This window comes from Podarcis bocagei (assembly GCF_964188305.1).
Source record: "Podarcis bocagei genome assembly, chromosome: 12".
Classification (NCBI taxonomy): domain Eukaryota; kingdom Metazoa; phylum Chordata; class Lepidosauria; order Squamata; family Lacertidae; genus Podarcis; species Podarcis bocagei.
Genome location: NC_138137.1, coordinates 54,958,454 through 54,974,753, shown reverse-complemented (window position 1 = coordinate 54,974,753; position 16,300 = coordinate 54,958,454). Strand labels below are relative to the sequence as shown.

Sequence of the window (16,300 nt, the reverse complement as noted above, 5' to 3'; positions counted from 1 at the left end):
TTCCTGCTTGGCAGGGGGTTGGACTCGATGGCCCTTGTGGTCTCTTCCAACTCTATGATTCTATGATTCTAGGACCCAGCTGTGCAAACAAAGCTGTCTCCTTCATCAGTCCATGAAGGCTTAATGATGGATGGCCTTGTCAGTTCCGAGTGGAGACGGGATGGCAGATCTGGGGCTTCTCTTGTAGGTTGTAAATATTCTGACCACTCTGACGCACAGACCTTGCAAGACAATAATAAACTCTTTCTCTGACCCAACCTCGGTGTCTGATTGACTCCTTCCTCCCTCCCGGGAGCAACGCAGACCCAGCCAATGGGAAAGGTCTGAAAGGCTATAGTGGAGCTCTTCTAGGCTGAGAGCCAGGGTGGTGTGGCGGGTCAAGGGCTGGACCAGGACTTGGAAGACCGGGGTTCGAGTCCCCAATCACCCATGAAGGTCACTGGGTGACCTTGGGGGCCAGTCGCTGCCTCTCAGCTTAACCTACCTCACAGGGTTGTTGCTCTTTGAGCTCCTTGGAGAAAAAGGTGGGATATAAATGCAATTGATAAAACAAATACAGCCGTACCTTGGTTTTCGAACAGCTTAGTTCTTGAACATTTTGGCTCCCGAATGCCACAAACCCGGAAGTGACTGTTCCGGTTTGTGAACTATTCCCCCCCCCCCCAATTTTTTATTTAATTTTCCAAATTTATAACAAATACAACACAACACAAAAAAAACAAAACATATAAAAAGAACAAACAAGCATATAAGATTTCTTCCAATCAAAAATCCAAATTAATTTCCATTATTAAATGACTTCCTTGAATCCTTCCTAACTGATTTTCATTAAATCTCATTTTAGCAATTTCCCAATATTCACTTTCTAATATAATTAACTAGTTCAAAATACTAACTTCCTTTCTTTACATCATAATCTCAATCCATAGTATTATACAATTCAACATACTTAAATCCTAAGCCAATTTAGTACTTGCAAGTCCTTCCACTTATGTGGTTTGCAAACTATTTTTGGAAGCCAAATGTCCGATGGGGCTTCTGAATGACTGCAGGAGCTTTCTGCAGACAATCAGAAGCTGCGCTTTGGTTTCTGAATGTTTTGGAAGTCGAAGGGACTTCTGGAACGGATTCCGTTCGACTTCCAACGTACGACTGTAATTGCATTCATCATGGGGATGATGGAAATCCTTGCTGCATTTTGCAGCCATGTGAATCCAGCTTACTACAAATTGCATTTCACCACCCAAAATAATCTGTCTTTCTCTAAATCTCCAGCCCTTCCTTCCTTCCTTCCTTCCTTCCTTCCTTCCTTCCTTCCTTCCTTCCTTCCTTCCTTCCTTCCTCTCCCCCCCTCTCTCATTCCCTCTTTTTTTCTTTATTACTTTTTCATCCCCCCACATTCTTTTCTTCTTTCTTTTTCTACATTACTTACTTTCCTTCTTTCCTCCTTTCTAAATATATCCTGCCCTTCATCTGAAGGCTCCAGGGCAAGTTACAGCAATAGGTAAATAAAACCATCAATAATAAAAGAGAGATTTAAAACCAGCAAAATAATAGTGTTTTTTTTTTTTTAAAGAATACCTATTAGTTTTCTGCAGTCTTCTGCCAGGCTTTCAAATGTAGACTGCATAAAACTGACAGGTATTTCTTTTTTTAAAAAATCTATTATTTTGCTGGTTTTAAATCTCTCCTTTATTTGCTGGTTCTAAATCTCTCTTTTATTATTGATTCTTTTATTTGCCTTTTGCCGTAACTTGCCCTGGGGCCTTCAGACAAAGGGCAGGATAGAAGTAGAGGCCTCTTAAGCCATGGAGTAAAGGCAGGGGAACTTGCTCAATGATGGAGAGTATTCATTAAGAGAGGGGGTTTAAAACACCCAACGGATTTTTTGAAGCAGAAGGGGAAATGGCATAGCTGTGCCCAAACTAACAGTTCAGTTGAGGGAGCAGCTGCCATGTGGCTCATCCCCTCTTCTGAACAGTTTCCATTCAAGATGCTAATTTTAAGCACAATAAACGCTATTGGGGTATTCACTCAAACAGTTAAGAATTGAAGTTTTGGAGGGACAGGGGACAGGCAGGTGTGGAGTATGTCAGGAGCTCGTCCTACTCTCGAGTAGGACCCTGGCAGAGACACATGCCCGATTGGCATGTCTCTCCCTTCTGGTCAATCGTTCGGGAGCTTCAAAAGCTTTCTTCTGCCCGAACATCACAGCGACCAACAGACACCGGCACACTTAGGGATCCACAGAGTCTTCGCAGCTTGCGTAACAGACCTCAGCAACTCAGCATTTTGGCTAATCTCCACACACAGAGCACTGCAACATGGCTCCCTCTCTCTCTAGCATCAGACAGCAAAGAGAAAAAGAACAAAGGAGAATAGTTCCACTTCACGGAACACAGTAACACAAACATCCTGTCTCCGTCACTTCCCACTCTGTGGAGTCAAAACTTACACCGTCATGTGATAGACAAAAATCCCATGACTGCAGTCACGGAGCAGGAATTCCAGCAGAGGACTCCCTGGTCCTGAATGGGGTAACTGTGCCCCTGAAGGACCAGGTGCGCAGCCTGGGAGTCATTCTGGACTCGCAGCTGTCCATGGGGGAGCAGGTCAATTCTGTGTCCAGGGCAGCTGTTTACCAGCTCCATCTGGTACGTGGCTGAGACCCTACCTGCCCGCAGACTGTCTCGCCAGAGTGGCACATGCTCTGGTTATCTCCTGGTTGGACTACTGCAATGTGCTCTACGTGGGGCTACCTTTGAAGGTGACTCAGAAACTGCAATTAATCCAGAATGCGGCAGCTAGACTGGTGACTGGGAGCAGCCGCTGAGACCATATAATACCAGTCGTGAAAGACCTACATTGGCTCCCAGTACGTTTCTGAGCACAATTCAAAGTGTTGGTGCTGACCTTTAAAGCCCTAAACAGCCTCGGCCCAGTATACCTGAAGGAGCGTCTCAACCCCATCGTTCAGCCTGGACACTGAGATCCAGCACCGAGGGACTTCTGCCGGTTCTCTCTCTGTGAGAAGTGAGGTTACAGGGAACCACGCATAGGGCCTTCTCGGTGGTGGCACCCGCCCTGTGGAATGCCCTTCCATCAGATGTCAAGGAAATAAATAACTACAGTGGTACCTCAGGTTAAGAACTTAATTCGTTCTGGAGGTCTGTTCTTAACCTGAAACTGTTCTTAACCTGAAGCACCACTTTAGCTAATAGAGCCTCCCACTGCCGCCGCACGATTTCTGTTCTCACCCTGAAGCAAAGTTCTTAACCCAAGATACTATTTCTGGGTTAGTGGAGTCTGTAACCTGAAGCATCTGTAACCTGAGGTACCACTGTATCTGACGTTTAGAAGACATCTGAAGGCAGCCCTGCTTAGGGAAGTTTTTGATGTTTGATGTTTTATCATGTTAATATTCTGTTGGGAGACGCTGAGAGTGGCTGGGGAAACCCTGCCAGATGGGCGGGGTAATAATAATAATAATAATAATAATAATAATAATAATAATAATAATTGCACAGGGGGTAAGCTGGGGCAGCATCTGACAGCCCTGCCAACATCTCCATATCCATGCGTTAGTAGGAACGTCAGTAGAGGGGAACCTGATGTATGCAGGTAAGTCTCCTCTAATGTATAGAACCCTGCATGAATAGCTGGCCTGAGTTCCAGTTCACGTGGGGAGCTTCTGTGTGCGTTTAGCAGAAATATCTCTCTACTGAAGGCCTCCACAATGTATGGACGGCGGAGGCCAGCAGGTGCCGCTCCTCCTTCTCCATCATGCAATTCTTAATCTTGGGAGTGAACACCCAATAGGGCTCATGTGACTTTAAGAACTGCTGCCTGGGTTTGCTTATTTTCCTCTTCCCTCTTCCTCCCCTTTTCCTTCTGTGCTGTGCCTTTTAGATCATAAATCTACAGGCATGGGCTTTGTAGTGGTTTGGAGTTACTCGTGCGCAAACTGTCCCCGTTTGGGAGCTTAACTGCCTGGGTTAGACCGTCTTGACTGCACAGCCCATCTCCGCGTGGCTGCCTCAGTCGCTAGCAGAATCTGTCTGTGGGCGTTTCTTAAACCTTTGCCAGCATAAAAGCTGCTTGACACCCAATCGTCTCCGCCTCTCATTGCGCGGGAGTCTCCTGCGCAGGGAGGGCGTGGGTAGTGGAGGGCCAGTGCTCTCCTTACTGACTTCCGAGGAAGAGTCCCGGAGCCCTTCCCCCTCTTCCCCCATTTGCTCTCATGGCTCCTTGGTGTTACGCTGATTTCCTTCCCCCTCTATCAAGCTGCGTCTCCCCCTAGTGCTGGTACCTTCCCCTGCAGAATCGGAGAGCCTCTCCTTCTCCTGTTGCCCTGATGTCAGTTTCCTGACAGGCTTGTTTCGTTTTAAATCTGTGTATAGCATCCAGTAAATTCTAGGCGCTTTTACGAAACAACGGCAATGTTGCTCTCATTCGGCCTACATTCCTTGTTCTGTGAAACTAAAATTTCTTAAACGAACCACATATCAAAAGACAGCAGTAATTATTAAAAGTCCTCAGAGGTTTGGAGAGCCATTGCAACTTGTCTCAGTAGCTCGCTGGGGGTTGGGATTCCCTTGTAGTGATGAATATCTGACCTCAGTTTGGCTTTGGCCCTCATGTATATTTCGTTCCAACATCTGAGAAATACTTATTTTTCCATTGTTAAACGATGCGTCATAATTTGTTAAGCTCTGCATTATGCATTACGGTGCAAGAATAAGGAGCAAATTCAATTAAATTTGATCGATGAATTAGTTGGCGGAGCAGCAAAAAGGCAGGTCATTAATGAACTAAACGTTATTTAATCGCTTGGCAGCCCCAGTAATGCTTGTTCCCTTTGCAAATATCATGGCTGATCTTACCTCTCCATTGAGGAAGCAGTACAAGACAGCCACCACAAAGCCCTAGAAAAGGGGGAAGGGGGAAAAGAAAAGAAGAGATAACATAGATTTTTATTTCATTGCCTTTGTTTTAGGGACATATTTAAATGTGTAGCCTCACCCCCAGATCCCAAAGGCTAGGGAAGAGTTTGTATCAACCCCAATGGAACATTCCGTTCAAACTCTTCCCAGACAAGAGAGAAAGAGCAAAAAAAGTCAAAGTTTCATGTCAAGAAGAGAGCAGAATCTCTTGCTTAATATAAGCACAAACAGGAGTTTTCTAAGTGGATCGCTACTGGATCACCCCAGCAATACCCACAAAGACATCCAATCTTGGGCATTGTGCATAGCTGTCAAGCGTCCCTTATTTGGCGGGACAGTCCCTTATCCCAGCGCCATGTCCCGCTGCTGTCTCTTATTGATGATGTCCCTTAAATAAGCTACTGAAGGTAATGGAGTCCTTTCTATGTCTAGCTGTGCTTTGTCAAAAACAAATTGTTGCTGTTTTTTGTGTTGAATATATGCTATATGGTAATTTATGGACCTAATAGGTATCTAAAGCCATTTGCACGCAACAAAATATGTATTTTATCAAAGTAATTGTTGATCCCTTATTTTGGCTGCTGATCTCTTATTTTCAAGGCTGCTGATCCCTTACTTTCAAATCTGTAAGTTGACAGCTATGGCATTGTGGGAGATACAAAATGGCGGCCAGAATGACAACTGCTGATGCAGATGCAGTAAAAAATATATCTTAGAATAAAGAAGAAGCTATTTTGTTGCTAATTGTGAGATCTGTTCCGCAAGAGACATGGTGAAAAATTCCCCTCCATGAAAATAATGCAAAAAATTCTCACTTCCGCATATCACCAATCCTGCTAACCATCTTCTTCCCCAATTCACAGTTGCAAGAGACTGGTGTAAGGGGCACCACTGGAAATGGTTTCCCATAACGGGCATTTGGTTGACCACTATGGTAAGTGCCATAGTGCATATAGACCAGACAGGCCTTTCTTAAGACTGTGCCCCAGAACCCCCTGCAATGCGTCATGGTTCTGTGGCAGACAGTAAGGTGATAAGGACATTGGAAAGCCACTGTCCCACACTGAGGCCACACTAAACAGAAGGAGGAGGTGCAGGAAACGGCCAAAGGCACCCTTGGAGCTCACCGATGTCCAGGTGGGGACAGATGTGGAGTATGAATGAAATTGCCATCGTTCCTGTGAGATCCAGCCCTGCAGCAGGGGGAAGCGGCTTACCTGAAAGGATCCCAGCACAAGTTCGAAGACCAGCTTCATCTCCAGCAGCTTTGATTTGTCGGGGAAGAGGGCGAAGATGGTGTAGTGGATGCCGAAGAGCGGGATCAGCAGTAAGGTGGATTTTGCAAGTCTCCTGGCAGGAGGGAGAAGAACACAGAGAGATGGGCGCACAGGATGGAGGAAGACCTGAAGATCTAGAACTGAACTGCATGCCCAGGCTTGCGGAGAGCTGTCCGCAAGCCTGCGGAACCTGGCAGGAACTCCCACGGGTTCCGCAGGCTTGCGGATAGCTTCCTGAAGCCTGGAGACTGAGAGGGCTTGGTGCACACTGACCCCTCTCGCTCTCCAGGCTTCAGCGAAAGCCTGCATTCGCTCCGTAGGACACACACACTTTCCCCCTTCATTTTTGGAGGGGAAAAAGTGCGTCCTATAGAGCGAAAAATACAGTAATCAATATATCCTCTCCTACTAGCCACAACATTCCCACAAAGATTCCCCTTCTGCAAGGGATGCGGCCAGAGAGTCAGAGTGGAAGAAGAAGATGACGATTTTGGATTTGATATCCTGCTGTATCACTACCCTAAGGAGTCTCAAAGCAGCTAACAATCTCCTTTCCCTTCCTCCCCCGCACTCTGTGAGGTGAGTGAGGCTGAGAGACTTCAGAGAAGTGTGACTAGCCCAGGGTCACCCTGCAGCTGCATGTGGAGGAGCAGAGACGCGAACCTGGTTCACCAGATTACAAGTCTACCGCTCTTAACCACTACATCACACTGGCTCTATAAGAGAGAGATCTGCCTTTAGGTCTGGCCCCAGAACACCTCACCAACTAGAAGCAATCCCAGACTGAGCCTTAAGAAGAACTGCAACTCCACCAGGGGGGTTGGCACCATCCTCTGTGAGAAACCACATCCAGGATCATAGAGATGGTAGGGACCCTGTAAGTTATCTAGTCCAACCCCTTGCAATGCAGGAATCTCAGCTAAAGCATCCATGAGAGGTGGCCATCCAACCTCTGCTTCTAAACCTCCAAGGAAGGAGAGTCCGCCACCTTCCGATGGAGTTCGTTCCACTGTCAAACAGAACTTGATGTCAGAAAGTTCTTCCTAATGTTTAGTCAGCTAAAGGGACAGAGCTTGCCTCAAAGGCCACTGACTTGGATGAAGCTTCTGGGCTGGAGTTTTCTAAGTCAGAGGAAGACAATGTGCTCTGCTCAGGCCAGAGAGATCTAGGAGAACGTGCTCCATTTTGCACTGGGGTCCCTTGAGCAGTGGGGACATCCAGGGCTGGCTCTGAAAGCAATAACTCCTCTCAGTCCATGGTCTCAGTCCCCCAAAGATGGAGAGCTAGATCATGAGGTCATGCCAGACAGAAAACATTTGATGGGGAGTGGTGCCAACTGTAAGCTCTTCGGGGAAGGGAGCTGATATATATATAGTTTTCATGCTCTTATTACACCTAGAGGTACAATATTGTATCTAAGAGTGCTATAAAAACAACAGACTAACTGCAAGTTAATGCTGGATGTGGAAGGGTGTTGGAAAAATGGCAGCTACACATTTAGCTCCTCATCCATGAATGTACTTTGTGTTGTGACTTCACAAAATTTTGCGTTTAGCTCAGTCGGTAGAGCCTAGGATGCCTTAATCTCAGGCCATGGGTTTGAGCACCACACTGGGCAAAAGATTCCTGCATAGCAGGGGGTTGGACTAGATGTCCCTTGTGGTCTCTTCCAGCTCTACAGTTCTATGATTCTATTCTTCCGCCATCTCTTGCTACTTGCGGTCAACGGACTCCAGCCCTCCTTCATAAAACACCTCTCTTCTTCTGTCCTTCTGGCAGAACTGGGGCTGAGAATGCGCCTCTGTTCTGTTTCTGGCTGAATTATTTGTAGTTCTGAGGATTAACTGAGGACAACTTCCTTCCACCAGCACTACTTAATTTGTAAAGGTGCTTGGCTGATGAATATCTCATGCTGGTCTAGTTAGACTTGCAGAGTTCCCGATGAGCTCTGCTAAAAGAGAGGCATTCGAATCCATTATGACGCTGCCCTGATTGGGGACATCTTTCCATATGCTGATTTAATCAGAGCTCCTTGGAGCAGGGACATCTTGAATTGGAAATGAGAGGAAGCCGCAAATGTTCAGCAGGGCGTAAGAGAAGACAGAGGGGCCAGAATAGTGTAGCCCTGAAGCTGTCAAAAAAGGTTCACGGGGACTGGGGCTCAGATGCAACCGTGATGCTCAAACCATGGCTAAGGGGCTGGATACAGCCCTCTAGGTCCCTCTGTGTGGCTCCTAAGGTAAAGGGACCCCTGACCATTTGGTCCAGTCCTGGCAGACTCTGGGGTTGCGGCGCTCATCTCGCTTTACTGGGCGTGGGAGCCGGCGTACAGCTTCCGGGTCATGTGGCCAGCATGACTAAGCCACTTCTGGCGAACCAGAGCAGCTCACGGAAACGCCGTTTACCTTCCCACCGGAGCGGTACCTATTTATCTACTTGCTTTGTGACGTGCTTTCAAACTGCTAGGTTGGCAGGAGAAGGGACCGAGCAACGGGAGCTCACCCCGTTGCAGGGATTCGAACTGCCGACCTTCTGATCGGCAAGTCCTAGGCTCTGTGGTTTAACCCACAGTGCCACCCTGTGTGGCTCCTGGGAGTCTGCAATTCAAAGTGTTGGTGCTGACCTTTAAAGCCCTAAACGGCCTCGGTCCAGTATACCTGAAGGAGCGTCTCCACCTCCATTGTTCTGCCCGGACACTGAGGTCCAGTGCTGAGGGCCTTCTGGCAGTTCCCTCGCTGCAAGAAGCCAAGTTACAGGGAACCAAGCAGAGGGCCTTCTCGGTAGTGGCACCCGCCCTGTGGAACGCCCTCCCACCAGATGTCAAAGAGAAAAATAACTACCAAACTTTTAGAAGACATCTGAAGGCAGCCCTGTTTAGGGAAGCTTTTAACGTTTAATAGGTTATTGTATTTTAGTATTTTGTTGGTTTAGTATTTTGTTGGAAGCTGCCCAGAGTGGCTGGGAAAACCCATATATATATATATATATATATGCAGGTTTTGGTGTCTTCGGGTGTCTTCCCGTGTAAGAGTTGGGGTGTCTAGGCGACGTTTCGACGAGGTCTCACTCGTCATCTTCAGGCTGGTGCTTTCGGCTTCTTGTTACTAGAACAGAGCAGGATCTCAGTGTTTGAGTTCCTATAAATACTGTTGAGGGGGTGTGGTATATAGCCTCCAACGTTCTGGGCAGAGAGGAAGTTCCCAGGTTAGTGTGCCTTTTCTTCTTTTGTTCATTAATTACTTGAGGGATATCTTGAGTGATTTCTTGAGTGATATTCTGAGTACCACTTAGGAGGGTCATTAGGTGTGGATTAGTTGCTAAAGCTTTCGTGTCTTGACCTCTTGAGCTTGTGAAGAGTTTTTCTGAGAAGATGGCTGTACTGCACTTAGTTGTGCTCTGGCTTGGCTTCGTGTATAGGGGCGAGCTGTGGTTTTGTGCCCTGTGCCAGCCAGATCTGTGTAGGGATTGCAGGGGGGTGCAGCATCCGGAGGTGCCACTATGGTTTGGCTACTGGATGGTGTCTGTAATTTATCTGTGGAGAGGGTCTGGGTTTGGGTCTGGTGTGGTTGATTGGAGATGGCGTTCTGTGTGCCTCTGGTTCTGGTGTCGGTTTTTGTGGGGAGGGCTAATTTCCAGATGTCTGGCAGGCGGGACGTGTCGTCACGCTTGTTCATGTTGTGAGGGTGTTTCTCTATCTCGATGGCTTCCATGATTATTCTCTTGTGGTGATGTTCCATGTTAAAGAGCAATTTGGAATCTGCAAAATTAATTTCGTGTCCTGTTTCTTTCATGTGTTGGTAAAGAGAGGAAGTTTTTTCTTCTTTTTTGACGGCATTCTTGTGTTCTGCGATACGTGCATTTATTCGTCTGTTTGTTTGTCCAATGTACGTGGCTGGGCAGACTTTGCAGGGTATTTCATAGACCCCTTGGTTTTCTAACTGGATTTTATCTTTGGGGTTTCTGAGGATATTGGCTATTTTTTGGTTGGTGCAAAAGGCTGTTTTGATATTGTGTTTATGGAGGATTTTGCTAATTTTATCTGTAGTGCCCTTGATATAAGGAAGGAGGGCCATGCCATTGTTTTCTTCTGTGTCTTGGTTTTTGGGGGGTGTTTCTTTTTGGATTAGCTTCGTAACCCTGTTTTGCTGGTATCCGTTGGCGATTAACACATTTGAGAGATTCTGTAACTCAGTTGTCAAGTGGTCTTTGTCAGCCAGGCGTTTGGTTCTGGAGATGAGAGTCTTGGCTACGGAGTTTATTTGTGCAGGGTGGTGGTGTGATTGTGCATGTAAGTAGCGGTTGGTGTGTGTTTTTTTCCGGTAGATAGTGTGTCCTAGGGAGCCATCAGGTTTTTTGTAGATTAGGACGTCAAGGAAGGGAAGTTGGTTGTTGGCTTCTATTTCCATAGTGAATTGTATTTTGGGGTGTAGGCTGTTGAGATGTGTGAGGAAGCTATCTAGTTTTTCCTTCCCGTGTGGCCAAATTACAAAGGTGTCGTCAACATATCTGAGCCAAAGTTTGGGTTTGTGTTCTGACTTGTCTAAAGCATTGGTTTCAAAGTGTTCCATGTACAGATTTGCGATGACCGGTGAGAGGGGTGATCCCATAGGTGCTCCTTCTATCTGTTTGTATCTTTGTCCATTGTGGATGAAGTACGTGTTGGTTAGGCAGTGGTTGGTCAGGTCCAGGATGTATTCGGGGGGATTGTATTTGTTTTGAATGGCTGTCAAGGCTTCATTAATGGGCACTTGTGTGAAGAGAGATACAACATCGAAGCTCTCTCTTCACACAAGTGCCCATTAATGAAGCCTTGACAGCCATTCAAAACAAATACAATCCCCCCGAATACATCCTGGACCTGACCAACCACTGCCTAACCAACACGTACTTCATCCACAATGGACAAAGATACAAACAGATAGAAGGAGCACCTATGGGATCACCCCTCTCACCGGTCATCGCAAATCTGTACATGGAACACTTTGAAACCAATGCTTTAGACAAGTCAGAACACAAACCCAAACTTTGGCTCAGATATGTTGACGACACCTTTGTAATTTGGCCACACGGGAAGGAAAAACTAGATAGCTTCCTCACACATCTCAACAGCCTACACCCCAAAATACAATTCACTATGGAAATAGAAGCCAACAACCAACTTCCCTTCCTTGACGTCCTAATCTACAAAAAACCTGATGGCTCCCTAGGACACACTATCTACCGGAAAAAAACACACACCAACCGCTACTTACATGCACAATCACACCACCACCCTGCACAAATAAACTCCGTAGCCAAGACTCTCATCTCCAGAACCAAACGCCTGGCTGACAAAGACCACTTGACAACTGAGTTACAGAATCTCTCAAATGTGTTAATCGCCAACGGATACCAGCAAAACAGGGTTACGAAGCTAATCCAAAAAGAAACACCCCCCAAAAACCAAGACACAGAAGAAAACAATGGCATGGCCCTCCTTCCTTATATCAAGGGCACTACAGATAAAATTAGCAAAATCCTCCATAAACACAATATCAAAACAGCCTTTTGCACCAACCAAAAAATAGCCAATATCCTCAGAAACCCCAAAGATAAAATCCAGTTAGAAAACCAAGGGGTCTATGAAATACCCTGCAAAGTCTGCCCAGCCACGTACATTGGACAAACAAACAGACGAATAAATGCACGTATCGCAGAACACAAGAATGCCGTCAAAAAAGAAGAAAAAACTTCCTCTCTTTACCAACACATGAAAGAAACAGGACACGAAATTAATTTTGCAGATTCCAAATTGCTCTTTAACATGGAACATCACCACAAGAGAATAATCATGGAAGCCATCGAGATAGAGAAACACCCTCACAACATGAACAAGCGTGACGACACGTCCCGCCTGCCAGACATCTGGAAATTAGCCCTCCCCACAAAAACCGACACCAGAACCAGAGGCACACAGAACGCCATCTCCAATCAACCACACCAGACCCAAACCCAGACCCTCTCCACAGATAAATTACAGACACCATCCAGTAGCCAAACCATAGTGGCACCTCCGGATGCTGCACCCCCCTGCAATCCCTACACAGATCTGGCTGGCACAGGGCACAAAACCACAGCTCGCCCCTATACACGAAGCCAAGCCAGAGCACAACTAAGTGCAGTACAGCCATCTTCTCAGAAAAACTCTTCACAAGCTCAAGAGGTCAAGACACGAAAGCTTTAGCAACTAATCCACACCTAATGACCCTCCTAAGTGGTACTCAGAATATCACTCAAGAAATCACTCAAGATATCCCTCAAGTAATTAATGAACAAAAGAAGAAAAGGCACACTAACCTGGGAACTTCCTCTCTGCCCAGAACGTTGGAGGCTATATACCACACCCCCTCAACAGTATTTATAGGAACTCAAACACTGAGATCCTGCTCTGTTCTAGTAACAAGAAGCCGAAAGCACCAGCCTGAAGATGACGAGTGAGACCTCGTCGAAACGTCGCCTAGACACCCCAACTCTTACACGGGAAGACACCCGAAGACACCAAAACCTGCATTCCTGTACCCGTGAAAATCTACGAAAGCATATATATATATATATATATATATATATATATAATATATATTATTATTAAGCCCTCATTGGACCTGCACCTGTAACAAGAGCGGAATGCAACACGAGGTATGACTTTATTTGGGACACTATTACTGATGCAATAATGTAGCAAGCCTCTTAACTCGTCTCTGTGATAACTGACAAAATGAATCCTCTCCTTTTTTTGCAATAGGAGCTGCCTTCAGAGAGCATACCTGCTTGCCAATATTCTTGATAGCAAGACTCTGGATCAGAACAACACAAACGGCAGCCTAGCAAGGAAACACTCAACGAGCCTGGCAGTTCCCTGAAGTCCTCGTTTCAGGAACTGCCAATGGATTCTAGGAGCTGCTTACTCTAATTTCTGCAGGTGCGATGGCTTCAGATCAGCCTGGCGCTTCCAAGAAAGTTTCTGAACAGAAACGCCTTGGCTTCCGCTTCCTGGAAACTTGTTATCAAGTGAAGGTGCAAATGTAAGAAGATCCTTGGTGGATCAGGCCCAAGACCCATCTGGACCAGCACCCTGTTCTCACAGGGGCCACTAAATTCCTGGGCGAAACCCGCAAGCAAGACGGGGGTACGACAACATTCTCCCCTCCTGTGGTTTCCAGCCACTAGCATACAGAAGCGTTGCTGCGTCCAAAATGGAGGAGGATCATAGATGTCATGGCTAGTAGCCACTCAGGGCCGCATTTAGGTTTGATGCGGCCCTAAGCTACTGAAGGTAATGGGGCCCTTTACATGTCCAGCTGTCCTTTGTCAACAACAAATTGTCGCTGTTTTTTGTCTTGAATAGGGACGCGGGTGGCGCTGTGGGTTAAACCACAGAGCCTAGGACTTGCTGATCAGAAGGTCAGCGGTTCGAATCCCCGTGACGGGGTGAGCTCCCGTTGCTCGGTCCCTGCTGCTGCCAACCTAGCAGTTCGAAAGGACGTCAAAGTGAAAGTAGATAAATAGGTACCGCTCCGGCAGGAAGGTAAACGGCGTTTCCGTGCGCTGCTCTGGTTCGCCAGAAGCGGCTTAGTCATGCTGGCCACGTGACCCGGAAGCTGTACGCCGGATCCCTCGGCCAATAAAGCGAGATGAGCACCGCAACCCCAGAGTCGGCCACGACTGGACCTAATGGTCAGGGGTCCCTTTACCCTTTACCTTTTATATGCTATATGGTAATTTATGGACCTAATAGGTATCTAAAGCCATTTGCACATGCAGAATGTAGGTATCCTATATATAGAAATGAGTAAACCAGTGATATTTTAGGGAGCAGGCTAGCAGGCAGGGCCCACGACTTACATCATAGGAGCCTACACAACACAAAACACTGTTGCTGGATGTAAGTTTTATTTTATTTGTTCTTTATCTTATATTTTGGAAATGTACATCCAGTTGTTTTTCCTTTAAGTATTTTTTGGGCCCCGAAGGGAGTGGGGCCCTAAGCTATAGCTTGTTTAGCTTATAAGTAAATCCGGCACTGTAGCCACTGGTATGTTGGTATGTGAGCATCTAATCTTGAGTTTCCATTTCTTTCTGCAGCAAAGTTCCTTTTACAGAAAAGCTTTACTGCATCTTTTACTTATTTACAACATCAGCAGCATTCCAGCTATCTCTTAGTGAAATTCCCACTATAGGAATACACACAATTTGGTTCTGCTTCTTAGAGTCTTTATTACCCATCTATAAGACGCCCCCGTGTATAAGACGCCCCCTATTTGGGGGGACTCCGGTTTAAGGAAATGGGGGGAGATGGCCCCCGTGTATAAGATGCCCCCAAATTTTGTACATTATTTCTTAGGGGGAAAACCTAGTCTTATACACAGAAAAATACAGTATTTACAAAACTTTACACTGGTCCTAAATAAATAAACAAATAACGCAACATAATTTTTTCCTCTTTTAGCCATCCAGGCCATAGAGACCTAATGCTGACTCATTCACATGCTCATTTACACTGACCCAGACTTAGTCGACCACATGCCCTAATAAAGACACCTGTTGCTGGGGAAATTTTCCGTTGCCTAGCAACTTGTTCAAGACTGTTTCCAAGTTTCTTCTAGAATATTCCAACATGGCGGCCCTCTCCTCCATGGATTGGTCTAATTCTCTTTCGAAGCCAACTAAGTTGATAGGAAAATGCATTTCTGAGCGCCATTGCTCCATAGCTCAGACTCCATTTTAAACTGGACTAAAGTACCGTATTTTTTGCACCATAACACTCAATTTTTCCTCCTAGAAAGTAAGGGGAAATGTCTGTGCGTGTTATGGAGGAAATGCCTACGGGTGGCATGCCTACAGATTTTCCTCCTCTAAAAACTACGTGCGTCTTATAGTCGAGTGCGTGTTATAGAGCAAAAAATACGGTATGCCTTTGTAACTGGATTGCCATTTTAAGCCTGCCTGAACAAAGTTGCTGCATGTTACTCTTCAACAAGTATTCTGAGTGAATAAATATTATTGTTACTTTTTGCAAGGTTGTCTGTGTGATTATAGTTTTTTTTTTGGGGGGGGGGATATCGGGAGAATCTGGTGAGTCTTAAAGCAACCTGGATTACTTAAACGAAAAGACTAAAACTAGCCTACCAAAGGTTCCCTTTTTATGCTGCAAAGGGATGCACTGCTGAACTCACAAGGAAGGATAATATCTACTAAATGTACCCTCTTCTAGCATCTATAAACGTCCCTACGGTTGTGAGGATAAAACAGGGAGGGAGGAGAACCATGAATGCCACACTGAGGCTCCTAGGAGGAGATGGAGGGTATAAATATTAACAATCTATCTATCTAACCTCAGGAAATGCAAAAAAATAAATAAAAAAAAAAATCATTTTTTGAGCTGCAAAGTAAATTCAGACTTACGAATACTGGCTTGTATCATTTCGGCCGACATCTGGAGAGTGAAGTTTCTGAACCAGGATCCGGATGATGCAAATAAAGAGGACGAAATTTATCTGTGGGGGAGAGAAATCAATAAACAAAATTAGAAAAAGGGGACAGGTAAGTTCCTTTTCTGTCAAACGGAGTCAACAAACATGACTAAACCGCCACCGGGTGATAAGGGGTTAGCTCTTGTCCTCTTCGTTACCTTGCCATGTGGCACGCTAAGATTCGGTCCAGATGTGTGAGGTAATGTGTGGTAAAACAGCTGTGTGTACGAGCTCGTCGAATGGCCCTGCTTCAGAAGGATTATTTTGCCCGCCACAACTTCATTTTTTGGGTGTACGCCACATAATTGAGAGACAACAAAGACCAGACACCGCTCAGAGAGGGACAAAGTAAAGCAAGACAGGACGGCAGCCATCTTGGGCCTGACATCAGCCTGCTTGGGACTTTTGTGTTATGACATCCCAAGTATGATGATGTCAAGCCCACAGAGCACAGCTATGCACACGTCGATGCCATGACAGGTCAAGAGCCTTTTCGGTTAGTCGGAGGAGATGGAGAGGTACCGTTTACCACAGCACACCTAAAGTTAGTGCACCGGACCCAGAAATCTGC

The 16,300-nt window shown here is 46.0% G+C and overlaps 2 protein-coding genes and 1 long non-coding RNA gene across 3 annotated transcripts in view; 1 reads left to right on the top strand and 2 right to left on the bottom strand.

Annotated features, from left to right (window-relative positions):
- The window catches only part of LOC308569735, a 394,467-nt gene that overhangs the window by 157,818 nt on the left and 220,349 nt on the right, over positions 1-16,300 (top strand). The window lies entirely within an intron of this gene.
- ZBTB47 (zinc finger and BTB domain containing 47) overlaps positions 1-16,300 on the bottom strand; it is a 416,665-nt gene that overhangs the window by 189,140 nt on the left and 211,225 nt on the right. The window lies entirely within an intron of this gene.
- VIPR1 (vasoactive intestinal peptide receptor 1) overlaps positions 1-16,300 on the bottom strand; it is a 115,617-nt gene that overhangs the window by 2,047 nt on the left and 97,270 nt on the right. The window contains exons 10-12 of the mRNA XM_081163788.1: positions 15,662-15,753; positions 6,161-6,293; positions 4,884-4,925 (exon numbers count right to left, since the gene is read on the bottom strand). Of these exons, the coding sequence (XP_081019914.1) occupies positions 4,884-4,925; positions 6,161-6,293; positions 15,662-15,753 (267 nt within the window). The remainder of the gene's footprint in view (positions 1-4,883; positions 4,926-6,160; positions 6,294-15,661; positions 15,754-16,300) is intronic.